At 42.1% G+C, this 12,278-nt stretch overlaps 1 protein-coding gene across 1 annotated transcript in view; it reads left to right on the forward strand.

The window, feature by feature from the left end:
- The window catches only part of PCSK5 (proprotein convertase subtilisin/kexin type 5), a 456,450-nt gene that overhangs the window by 356,968 nt on the left and 87,204 nt on the right, over window positions 1-12,278 (forward strand). The window contains exons 22-24 of the mRNA XM_082614749.1: window positions 4,812-4,948; window positions 11,320-11,526; window positions 11,865-11,933. Of these exons, the coding sequence (XP_082470875.1) occupies window positions 4,812-4,948; window positions 11,320-11,526; window positions 11,865-11,933 (413 nt within the window). The remainder of the gene's footprint in view (window positions 1-4,811; window positions 4,949-11,319; window positions 11,527-11,864; window positions 11,934-12,278) is intronic.

Genomic DNA, 12,278 nt, shown 5'->3' on the forward strand with positions numbered 1-12,278 from the left:
TCATCCAGTGTACATTGTGGAAGTCATGATTGTCCCAGGCTCACCAGAAGTGAGAAAAAAAATTCAACTACCATCAGTGGCCATTTTTTTTTAAATCGAAGCTCATTGGTACAAGAAGATCAGAGGTACACCTCCTGTGCCATTTGAATAGTTTGGCTTCAGCAGCCTATTCTTTAGCTTTTGAAGATAGAAAAGCATGTATATAGATCTCAAACCAGGTGTCCTCCTGGAAATCCTATTGCTCAGGAACAATTTTCTTCTCATCTCCCTGAGCGCTCCATTTCTTTCCCCATTTCTCTTCCTTGATGTCAGTTACTTGCAAATACATCCAAGAAAGGGCACCGCATCATGGCACTGAACTAGCTGACTTTTTCTTATCTGCATTTTCCAGAAAGGGGTTAGAAGATGAGGAGAAAGAAACTATTTTGAAAGATGGTGTCATTGACTTATTTGTCCTCAAAGTGCAGCCACGTATTTTCCTTAAGTATTTTCCGAAGTATTTCCTTGAGTGGAATCAGGTCTACTCAAGACGGTCTTGAGCACCTGCTTTATGTCCAGCTCAGAGTTAGGTGCAAATCCATGGATTTTTATAGGTAGTTCAGGAGGTCAAAGTCAAGAGCTGGTGAAGCACTCAGGGACCAGAACCCTGGGGGAGCTTTAACACCCTAGGCCTGAAGCAAACCCTGTAGCCATAGAAGAAGGGATGCCTGATAGAAACTGGAGCTGGAGGGAACATAGCCACTCCAGAATCATGTGAGGAGGAAGCCAGGTTGTGGCTCCAGAGGAATAAATACCCCAATCTCTCTCTCCCCCCACCCTCAGATCTCCTGCTGGTGTTTCCCTGTCTGAAACACCTGGATGCCAGTGGGGAACACCATTTACAAGTGAGGGAAGTGAGCTTGGGGACACAGTCTCTAGTGGGCACTTCCAGGGCATAGCAGGTCAGAGAATGGCAGAAAATGGAGCTGGGGTGGGGGTAAGGGGTAAGGTGAGGCAAACAGAATAAACTATTGGTCACTCTGAGTTTCGTCCTATTCTTAAGCTTTTGGGGTATCTCCAGTCCTGGCACAATAAAGGTCATCCCTAAAGGAGTTTTTATCTGGGAAAGGAACGTTAACCTTTAACTTAGAGGTTTTCTTTAAAACAATATTAGAGGGAAGTAAATCACTGGGAATGTAGATGAAATAATATTGGCCATGTGTTGACAATTATTGAAGCTGAGTGATGAGTACATAGTGGGGGTTCTGTTATGTCTTGTTTATTTTATATATGTTTAAATTTTTCCATAATAAAATTTGAAAAAATAATTTAACTCTGAAGTTGTTTTAAAGGAAATTGAAACTTGAAAAGCTCTCTCTTCATCTTCTAGCTTTCCCTCTACATTTCTATAAACCTTTGGGTTTATCTACCTCCTTCAAGATGATTAAAAACTTGGGGGGAAGCAAGTACTATCTTTGCCACCGCTATTTAACACGTCTAGCTCTGTAATGCCATGGTCCTCACTGCGTGAGCTAATTTCCCAACCCAGTCCTGAAGGAACTGCAGAGTCTATGAACTAATTAAAAGCATGTAAAAGTTTTCTGACCCACCCTCAAATGTTTTATTTGATCTGTTTCAAGAATTCAAGAAAAAAAAATCCTTTGCGGGATTTCATTCTGTTACAACGTTAACGTGCCAAGAAATTACAGTAAATGTCCTTGTGATGGCTTTAGTTAGACCAAACCAATGATCAGCACAGAGGACCAGCTAACTCTGACTTGCAACTCTTCTGTTCCAGTTCACCTCTCTCTCTCTCTCTCTCTCTCTCTCTCACACACACACACACACACACACACACACACACACACACACACACACACCCTGGGGCTTCTGGAAAATTTAGTGCCAATGTTGAGAACTTCACCTCTGCCCAGCTCTTCAGCACTTGGTTTCGCCACCTTCTTCCTTTCCATGAGCCTGTTGGACCTGGAATGGTTCACAGCTTATGAAAAGGCCAAGAGCGTACGTGACTTGGGAAGAGAAGGGCTTCCCCTGCAGAGATGAGCTTGCCTGAGTGTCCTAGAAATCCACAAACTGGATGATTGGTGGTCCCAGAGATGGCTTGAGTTCGCTTTAAAGAAAATTTTCATCAGCCCCATGGAGCCCAGAACAACATATCTCTTTCTCCTCCACTAGGGGAGATTTGGTGGTGGTGGTAGAAATCTGTGTCACTTGAAATGGGACTTTTCTTCAAGTTCCTTAGCACTTGTTCTTGAGCGGGATGGGGAGGTGGCAAGAGATGATGTAATTCAGTGCCTTCACTCAAGCACGACTGTTGTCCTTATCATTCGATCTTTATAAAGAATCACGTTCTTACAAAAACTGGGTATGTCACCTGTGCTTTCTTCAGGGTAGAGACAGAGGGAGGTGGTTTGAAGCACAATTATTTGCTTGGTACTTTCTTAAAATAAGCTCTCCAGTAAGAAAGACAGCCCCTTCCCTACGTAAACATGGCAGCGCTACACCATCTGCTTCACCTCCATACCCACCCAAGTTCCTGAAGGGTTTTAAATGGTTCCAAACATTGACAGTATTAGATCACCTCTCCCAAGAGAAACAACTGTCCCAAACAAATCTGTCATCTCTTCCTATAAAGAACAAAATGATGATGTACTTTCCATCCCTTTTTCAACTTAATTTAGCATGAAAATGAACCTTCACAAATAAACACGCCCCATTCTCCTTTTCAGTGGAGAACGGAGTAGTTCACTTGTTTAAAAACCTCAGAAAGCTCTTACATAGTTTTTTCTTAAAGGGAGGTTTTTGTTTTGTTTCCATTTTTTTAACTAGCCACAACCAAATTATTCCTTGACAAATCTTCTAGCTAAGAAACCAGAGCAAGGGTGGGACCAGGATATTCCCAGCTGGCATTAGTGCCATCAGCTAAAAGTCTGGAGCACAGTCTTCTCATTACGGGTCATGGTGCAGGAGATCTGTTTTGACATGGACAACCAGCTGTGTGTGCATGTCTGTTTAGGGCTGGGATTCCACACTCTGCAGCAGGCCAAAAGAATTGTTGACTCCAGTGATGCTGGGTATGGTGACCAGAGCCTGAGGGGCTGAGGATCCAAGAACGATGTGTCCTTCTTGTATGCTTGGCCTTAATCCCATTCTGTTTCCAAACAGATGCAAATGACACAGACTTTCAGGGAAGAGATGGACGACTGCAGCAACACATATTCAAGATGCCTTGTCCCCACCCAATTTCCTCCAAACCTGGTATTGAAATGCCAATCCTCCATTTAGGGCTGATTCTAGCTATAGAAACAGAGGGATTTAGACAACTTAAATATCACCCCAGGAATGAGTTGCTCAAGACCTACACCTGGCCTTCTGTGTGACATCCAGACAGGGGAGAAAGAGAGAAAAAAACCCTAGCTTTGTTTGCAGGCCCTCAGTTCTCCCAGATATGGATGCCACCATCACACCCTTCGAGGCATCACACCTTCACGACTGACACAGTAACTACTGCTCTAAGGGAGCTCTCTGAGATGCCAGTTTGGCACCACCTGTATTACTTAGGTAGGAATCATTTAGCAAATTCCATAGTAACCCAGACCATCACTGAGAAGTTCTCCAAGTACGCTCTCTAGACCAGCACCATGACCATCATCTAGGAACTTGTGAAAAATACAGAATCTCGGTTCTCTCCCCACAGAAACTCTGGGGGTGGAGCTCCCCATCTCACTTCATCCATTCACATGACCCATCTGACTCCTGCACTTAGACATTGTGGATTTTCTTCTGAGGAAAATTCTTGGACACAATTTACTTCATCACATTTGCTCTTGGGATTACTTCCAAGGGAAAGAAGAAGCAAAACTTTGAAAACATTAACCATGACATTATTTTATATATATATATATATATATATATATATATATATATATATAGTATGTGTATAAAACCAAAGGTTTTAGAAGCCCACATGCTAACTTATCTGCAGTGTCCTTGTAGGTGATTGCAAACATGGTCAGAAAATAGAGGCTGTGGTACCCTATACATCAGGAAATACTTGCAAAAATGACAGAGTTCAACTATATATAGAATAGATAACTAATAAGAACCTACTGAATAGCACAGAGAACTCTATTCAATACTCTGTAATCACCTGTATGGGAATAGAATTTTAAAAAGAGTGGATATGTGTGTATGTATAACTGACTCACTTTGCTGTACAGCAGAAACTAATACAACATTGTAAATCAACTATACTCCAATAAAAAAATTAATTTAAAAAAAGGAATCAGAATTCATGGATTACTTGCCATATGTGTAGGTCAAGTTTATAAGTAGCACCTAAACTACAGGATGGTGCTTCTTTAGGAGCCCTTGGACTTGACATTTCCATTGCAAAGTGTGGGCATGCTGATAACTAAAGAAAGAATATTTACTCCAAGGCCTCTGGATTCAAAAACCCATTTAGTGTCTTCAAAGTTCAAAGACCTCCATCTGAGTGTTGGCCGGGTTTGGCTGGAGCCTACAGTGTGGGTTTAATCCCCGGGGTACTGGTTAATTTGTTTGAAACCAGAATCAAGTTACATCCCCAGCCAGTTCCTGGCATGCCTGCTGTTGGGTCCAAATCTCTGGCCAAGGATGGGTACATGACTAATATTCCCCATGTTCTAAGATGATCAGTCCCAGGCATCACCCTTGTTTCTCGAACAATGAAACCAAGAATGTGCAGCGAAACACAAACACCACATGTTCTAGTACTTAACACCATTCCATAAAGTCACCTTTACAAACTCTAAAAGTCTGATTTCTTCTAGGATTTTTGATGATGGTCGCTGCGTTTTGGACTGTCCCTCGGGCAAATTTGAATTTAAGAACCAATGCCATCCATGCGACTCCACCTGCCAAGAATGCCAAGGAGATGAGCCCTCCAACTGCACCTCCTGTGGAGTAGGTGAGGGAGTCTTGTTGCTTGCTTCTTCTTCCTGCTGCAAACCTGCTCGCCCACTGGACATTATTTGGTTTGACTAAAAAGCTTCATCTCTGGGGACAAGGGGGTGAGATTAGACAGCTGTCTGTTCATTAAAGAGTATGTACAACCTGGAAGTTTCTGCTTGTTGTCAGGACACAAGTTCAAATTGTTGGAGACACAGACACGCTGTGCCTGAGTAGATGAGAGAGAAACTAAGAGTTGTCTTTCCAGAGAAGAGGAAAGAAAGGGCATGCAAACACGATGACAGACATGAACTAGACAAAACTAAGACTCATTGAGGTGAAAGTGAAAAGCTAGGAAATTAAGGCAGACATATTTGGTCTTTAAGAGAAATAGCGTAATAGAGGTTGGGTCAGGGTCTCCTCAGCCCTGAGCTATGCCATTTAGAAGTTGTCAGAGCCCTGTGGGTACAGAGTAATCTTTTCCAAACACAAATATGACCTTTTCTGTCCCAGCCTTAGCAATGCTAAAGTTTCTGCTGTCATTCAGTTATACTCCATGATCTCTCAAGTCCTCTGTAGTTTGACCCTTGACTCCACTCCAGTCTCCCTACATATGCTGGCCCCCACTTTGACTTCATGGGGGACTAATTCATATCTTATTTGACCTACAGAACACTTTAAAATTTGAGCCAAATTGGGAAATTTCAAATAAAAACCTGGGTTTTCGGTTTCTCTTGAAAACTTGGAAGATCTGGCAACACTGCTCCATATGGTCCCCAAATGGTTGACTGGAGACCATCGGGGCTGCTCTCCATTTCATCACAGTCCCCATCCCTCCCAGCTGTCTCACTAATATTGAGGCTCTCAGTTACCACCACCATGACATTTACATGGTTTTTCTAATAGGAGAGAATTATTTAGCTTCATTCTCGCTTGTAATAAAACCAAGAAACATGAAGAATAAATGAAGAGCATCGTGCCTTTGCAGAAGGACGAGAGATAACACATTTCTTTGTATAAATTAAAATGATTTCTTTGTGTTTCATATGTAAACAAAGTATATCTGTCAAATTTTACCTCTAGCCTGCTTATTCTGTTCCCTTTCTCATCTGTAAGATGGTGATCATGGCTGCCTTCTTGTAGGATTATTATGAAAATGAAATGAGATAAAATAATAAAGCACTTAGAATGGGGTGGGGTGCATAGGAAGTACTCAATAAATATTAGCAATTATTATTATTATCACTACTATTACGACTGTTACTGTTTGTACCTGCTTGCTCCTGCAGGCATTTCAGTCTCTCTAGCTGTTCAGACTTCACTTGAGGCGTTCCCCAGCCACTGTCTACCTGGTCTCTTTCTATTCATCCTTTAGGCCTCCATTTCAATTTCATTTCCTCAGTGAGGGCTTCCCTAACCTTCTTGTCTAGGTTAAGCCCCCTTCATGTGAGCACCCTTGGAGCCCAGCACTTCCCATTCACAGGCCTCCTCACCCTTGCTATCTACCTTGTCCATCAGACTCTGTGCCCTGTAAGAGCAGTCAATAGTTTCTACCTGTTTTCTGCCGTATTTCAAGCATGGCACAGAGTCTGGCATATAGAAGGCACACAATAAATAAATGGATGAATGTATGGTTCAGTAGAAACAATATCAATCAGAAAACCTGGATTCTAGTCTCGGCTTTGTCACTAATAAAATAGAAGACACTAACCCAATCACCTCACCTCTTTAAATCTCTCCATGTTTGTAAAAAGGAGGAGAATGGACAAGATGGCATCTAAATTCCCTTTCACACTTAAAACACACTAAATCTTCATATATATACACAACTAAGGAGTAGCTTAAACGCTAAACAAGTATCTAAAACGTTCTAAGCATCCTATGGCTACTTGGACCAATCCACACGTAAAATGCCCTGACATTTCTTCTGTGTTTTCTGTTTCAAAGTCTGTGTTTAACCTGTTCTCTTAACAAAATATATTGTGGTGCCAAGGGGGAGAGGAGGTAGGGGAGGGAAGGACTGGGAGTTTGGGATTAGCAGACGCAAACTATTATATGGGACGGATGAACAACAGGGTCCTACTACATAGCCCAGGGAACCATATTCAATATCCTGTGATGAACCATAATGGAAAAGAATATGAAATATACATATATATGTATAGCTGAGTTACTTCTCTGTATAGCAGAAAAAAAGCACAACTATTTTTTTTACATTTGTTAATATCACCACTGATCTCCTCAGAAAAGTCTCTGAGGATTGGGGAGCTGTCAAGCTCACAAGCACATGCGATAAACACATTTAAATCAACTATACATCAATAATTTTTTAAAATGTATTGTGCTCCTCCCACGTATAAGTTACTCTACATAGGTACCATGGAAAATGCAGTAAATAATAGCATGATACTCGCTTTCAAGGAGTTTTACAATCTAACAGAGGGGTTTGTCCTCATGTATTATAAAACAGGAAGATATTAGATAAATGAATGAATGGTAGCAACTCTACTACAGGTCACTACTTTCAGCTGTAGCGAGAACAGGAGGCTTCCTGAAGAGGGAAATGTTGAGCGGGTTCTGATTGGCAGGGTTTTCTGCCTGTTAAGACTGTACTATCCCAAGTCCACATATTAGTGCAGCTAATCCATGAGGCAGTGCTGCAGAAGGTAGATGACGGAATGGATGCAGTTCTATATCAATAAGCTTTCTTCAAAGGCTGAAATTCCTCTGGCTAGGGAGTCCCACCTACACACATAAGCCTGTCCCATCTCTTTGTAGAAATTTCATCCCTTGCTTAATTGTAACTTTGTTAATGTTAGGTCTGAATCCTTTTAGAAAGGCAGATCTGCAGCTCTATTGGTGAAAATTCACTCTAAACTCTCTTCCAGGTTTATCCTCTACCAAACTGAGCCCGAAGCTAACTTCTACCAATCATACAACAGCTTCAGTAAGCAAAATGTTGGAGTAAACGTCATAAAGTTTGTTTTCAGAGTCCCTCAGCCTTTCTTTCATCCTTTCCAGCAATCCTGTTCCCTTCCTGCCTTTCAACCCTCAACCTTCCTTTCCTCCGGCAGACATCCAATGCCTTCACGTTGGTCCACCTTCTCTTCTAACAAAATTGGTTGCCAAGAAATACTCTGGAACCAGTTAATTACTCTTCAGTATAGATGAAAGCCAATCTGAACCTCTTTTGGAGTTCCTTGATTTTTAACTCTTGTCTCCTATTACTGCATGAACGGTTTTGTCACATAACAAAAATATCAGCACTTCTACTACAAGAAGCGGCCTCTCCCCCCATATCATTACACGAACTTAAATTCTGAGACTCTGGGCAAGTAGCCAAAAATTTATGCATGATATTCGAATCACTGAGGTGTCCAAATAATCATCCAAAGCTAAGTGAGCTGCCATGCTATCAAGCTAGTAGAAATATCAAATCTCGGCATAATCCTGAACCAATCACGTGGGGAAAGCTGGCCATTGTTAAGGCACCTAAGTGACTTCCTTTTGCATGGTCCATGTATTTTTAACAAGACCCTTTAAATCTCTGTCCTTTAAACCCAAATTATAATACCCAGAGGGGTCCAAATAGCAAAGCCATATCTGAACAATCAAAATGGAATTGGAGGGACTTCCCTGGTAGCGCAGTGGTTAAGACTCCACACTCCCAATGCAGGGGGCCTGGGTTTGATCCCTGTCCAGGGAACTAGATCCCACATGCATCTGCAACTAAGAGTTCGCATGCCACAACTAAGGAGGCCCCGTGCCACAACTAAAGAGCCGGCAAGCTGCAACTAAGACCTGGTGCAACCAAATAAATAAATAAATAAATAATAAATAAAATGGAATTGGAGAACATTTCCTCTAATATCTGAACCCATCATCACTCATTTTTAAGATTGTTGATCCAGGGACTTCCCTGGTGGCACAGTGGTTAAGGATCCACCTGCCAATGCGGGGGACACTGGTTCGATCCCAGGTCTGGGAAGATCTCACATGCCATGGAGCAACTAAGCTCATGTGCCACAACTATTGAGCCTGTGCTCTAGAGCCCGTGAGCCACAACTACTGAAGCCCGCGTGCCACAACTACTGAAGCCCGCGCATCTAGAGCCCGTGCTCCGCAACAAGAGAAGCCACTGCAATGAGAAGCCTGCGCACCGCAACGAAGAGTAGACCCCACTCGCCGCAACTACAGAAAGCCTGCGTGCAGCAGCGAAGACCCAACGCAGCCAAAAATAAATAAATTTAAATAAATAAATTAAAAAAAAACGATTGTTGATCCAGTTGGATATGTTGGAAAAATAGGAATATTGACAAATATGAATTCAATCACTCATTCAGTCAGTCATTCAACAAATATATATTTAGAACTCACCATATGCTAAGCTGCCCTTAAGCCTCTGGATCTTGAGTTGACATCATGTAAAGGTGTAGGGAATGTACAGCAACAGCTGGATGGAGGAGAGGGTGAGCTTTTCACTGCTCTCCCTAACATCTTCCTACCTACATGTGAGAAGCTTGGCACTTTGTAAAACAGAATCTTTTCTCAATGAGTCATGGTAAAATGAGAAGAACAAAACTTGGAAAGTTGACCTTTTTGTGGTCTCTTGAGATTCGAGGTCCCACCAGATTGAGGTTTTGTGCTCCACAACCTTGATCTATAGCTGTAGAATCACCAAATGCACATTACATCCTCCCAAACACTCTCCCTCCCTTAGAGGATAATGTTCTTCCAGGTCTAACTTGGAGACTGCAAACACTTTTTTCTACCAACTCTTTGGATACTCTCTTTATTTTCTTTGTCCCATGGGGACCAGCAGACTTCTGGCACGAAATCACCATCAGAAAAAAGGGAGCTTCAGAGTCCATAATCCAAGGGTGTGATTTTTAAATTGTATTTGAAATAGGGCTTTAATCAAATAAGAACATTAGGTTAAAACCTTTGCAAGTGCCTAGTTTACAGGTAAAAAAACTGTCGAATGTGAGCAATTTCATGTGGTTCAATCTAATATTCAATATTATACTGACTTTCGGATTTTGCACTTGTAACATGGGGTTAGTGCTATCTTTACAAATTCAGCAGCCTTGCAATTTTTTTAAAAAAAGATTTATTTATTATTTTTAAATTTTATTTATTTTTGGCTGCATTGGGTCTTAGTTGTGGCACCCAGGCTCTTCGTTGTGGCGCACGGGCTTCTCTCTAGTTGTGGCCTGCAGGTTTTCTCTCCTTTAGTTGTGGCATGAGAGCTCCAGGGTTTGTGGGCTCTGTAGTTGTGGCGCACGGGTTTCAGAGCGGATGGGCTCTGTAGCTTGCAGCACTCAGGCTCTCTAGTTGAGGCGTGCAAGCTCAGTAGTTGTGGCACGTGGGCTTAGTTGCCCCGTGGCATGTGGTATCTTAGTTCCCTGACCAGGGATCGAACCCGTGTCCCCTGCATTGGAAGGCAGACTGTTTACCACTGGACTACCAGGGAAGTCCCAACAGCCTTGCATCTTGAAGGTCAATGGTTCTGGGTCTTCGTGTGGTAGATCACATTATGAGTGAGATCTAGACCCAGTTATGAGACCCAGTTACTAGATCTAGACCTAGATCTAGTTATTTCAGGTAATGCAGATATTTTCAGAGCCAGGGGCATGTGGGAGACCTGATTCAGAGACGATGGATGCCCTGGGCACACTTAGCACAAGCAAAAACTCCAGGGGGTGGGAGGTAGGAGGCCTCTAGGTGCATCTACATTAATCTTGTGTGTATAAGTGTATGATTAGAACTGATGAGAATCCTTTTGCATTGATTATGATAGTTAGGAATTGATTAGAATTTTCCATTCCCTCCAGGGGAAACATTGGGTCTTCTGCAGGAGCAGATACCCACAGTCTCATACTGGGAGTACTGCTGATTCTTTCCTTGTAGAGTCCAATGTTGACAGCCACTCAGAACTTCCAGGAATTCATATAAAGGAGTCAAAGAGGCATGTTTAGTTGAGTGCTTCAAGAGGCTGTCAATACAGGAATTGGTAGCTGTGCAAAAAGTCAGTCCTTATACAGTTAACACAAGTGTGTGATTTTGATAACAGAATTCAAAATCATTCTAAAAGACTGTACTATCATAGAAATGCATCTATCATCAAGCATTTGTTTATTCTCATGGGATCTCTATAGTCCCCAACTCTGTGACCTTCTACAGACACCAAAAGGAGCCCAAGGAAGTCTTTTCAACTACAAGTTCAAAGATACTGAATTTTCTATTCAACAATTCTTATCTTTCTGGTCTACCAGGAGCAAAAGCAGTTGGTCATATATCTTTTTAATAAAATGACTTCAGTTATATTACCTTCATGGTTAATTTTGTACATTTTCCTTCTTTTAATTTTGCTCATTTCTATCTGTTTAGATGAGCATGGCCGAGAGCGGTTCCTGTACTGGGGAGAGTGCCGGGAGAGCTGCCCCACAGGCCACTACCCTGACGAGGGCCACACCTGCCGGCCTTGCCCAGACAACTGTGAGCTTTGCCACAGAGCACACATCTGCACACAATGCGGGCGTGGCTACTTCCTGGTGCCCTCCAACCGCACCTGCCGGAAGTTAGAGTGTGGACAAGGTAAGACTGCTTCATCACTTATATACCCAACTACGTTCCCAGAAACTGAACTTACTTCTTTAATAAATAAAACCTACCAACTTGATTTCAAAACTAGTTGCATGGCATACAGTCCAACTTTGTGCTATTTGTACCCAATCAAACTAATCTAATCTATTAAATTAATAGAAGGAGATAAAATGTGGGTGACACATATATCCTCAATCATGGTTGTGGGTTTCATAATTGCTCTATGATTTGCTTGAAAATAAGCTACACGCCAACATATTTTTATAGCAACTAATGCGTCTCCATTCAGTGAAAATGAAATTGTGCTTTTTACTCCTCTTATTGTATAGGTGAAGTCCAAGACCCAGACTACGAAGAATGCATGCCTTGTGAAGAAGGGTGTCTGGGATGCAGTTTAGGTATGTCATCTCCCTTTTTCCTTAGAGTTGAAATAACTGAGTCCTTCTTCACACATATGCATCCTGTCATTCCTTCAACAGGGACTCTTGTCATTGTTGTCATCATCACTGTTACCATCAGTATCCATTAAGTAGGCTCACCTCCACGTAAACAGGGTCACAGTGAGAGATGCTCCCTTTTGAGGCAATGGATAGGTCACCAGTCTTCATGAAACTCAAGTTTAGGAAAGGACAGGTATCTTTTCCTCTGGTTGTTAGCTAGTTGGCAGGTGATACTTACAGCAACCACATTTCAGGGTGCCTGGGACTCGGCCTCTGCTTAGCCTCTCAAGGTGACAATTTTGA

The sequence above is a fragment of the Mesoplodon mirus genome, assembly GCF_964341445.2.
Source record: "Mesoplodon mirus genome assembly, chromosome: 1".
In the NCBI taxonomy this organism is placed as follows: Eukaryota; Metazoa; Chordata; class Mammalia; order Artiodactyla; family Ziphiidae; genus Mesoplodon; species Mesoplodon mirus.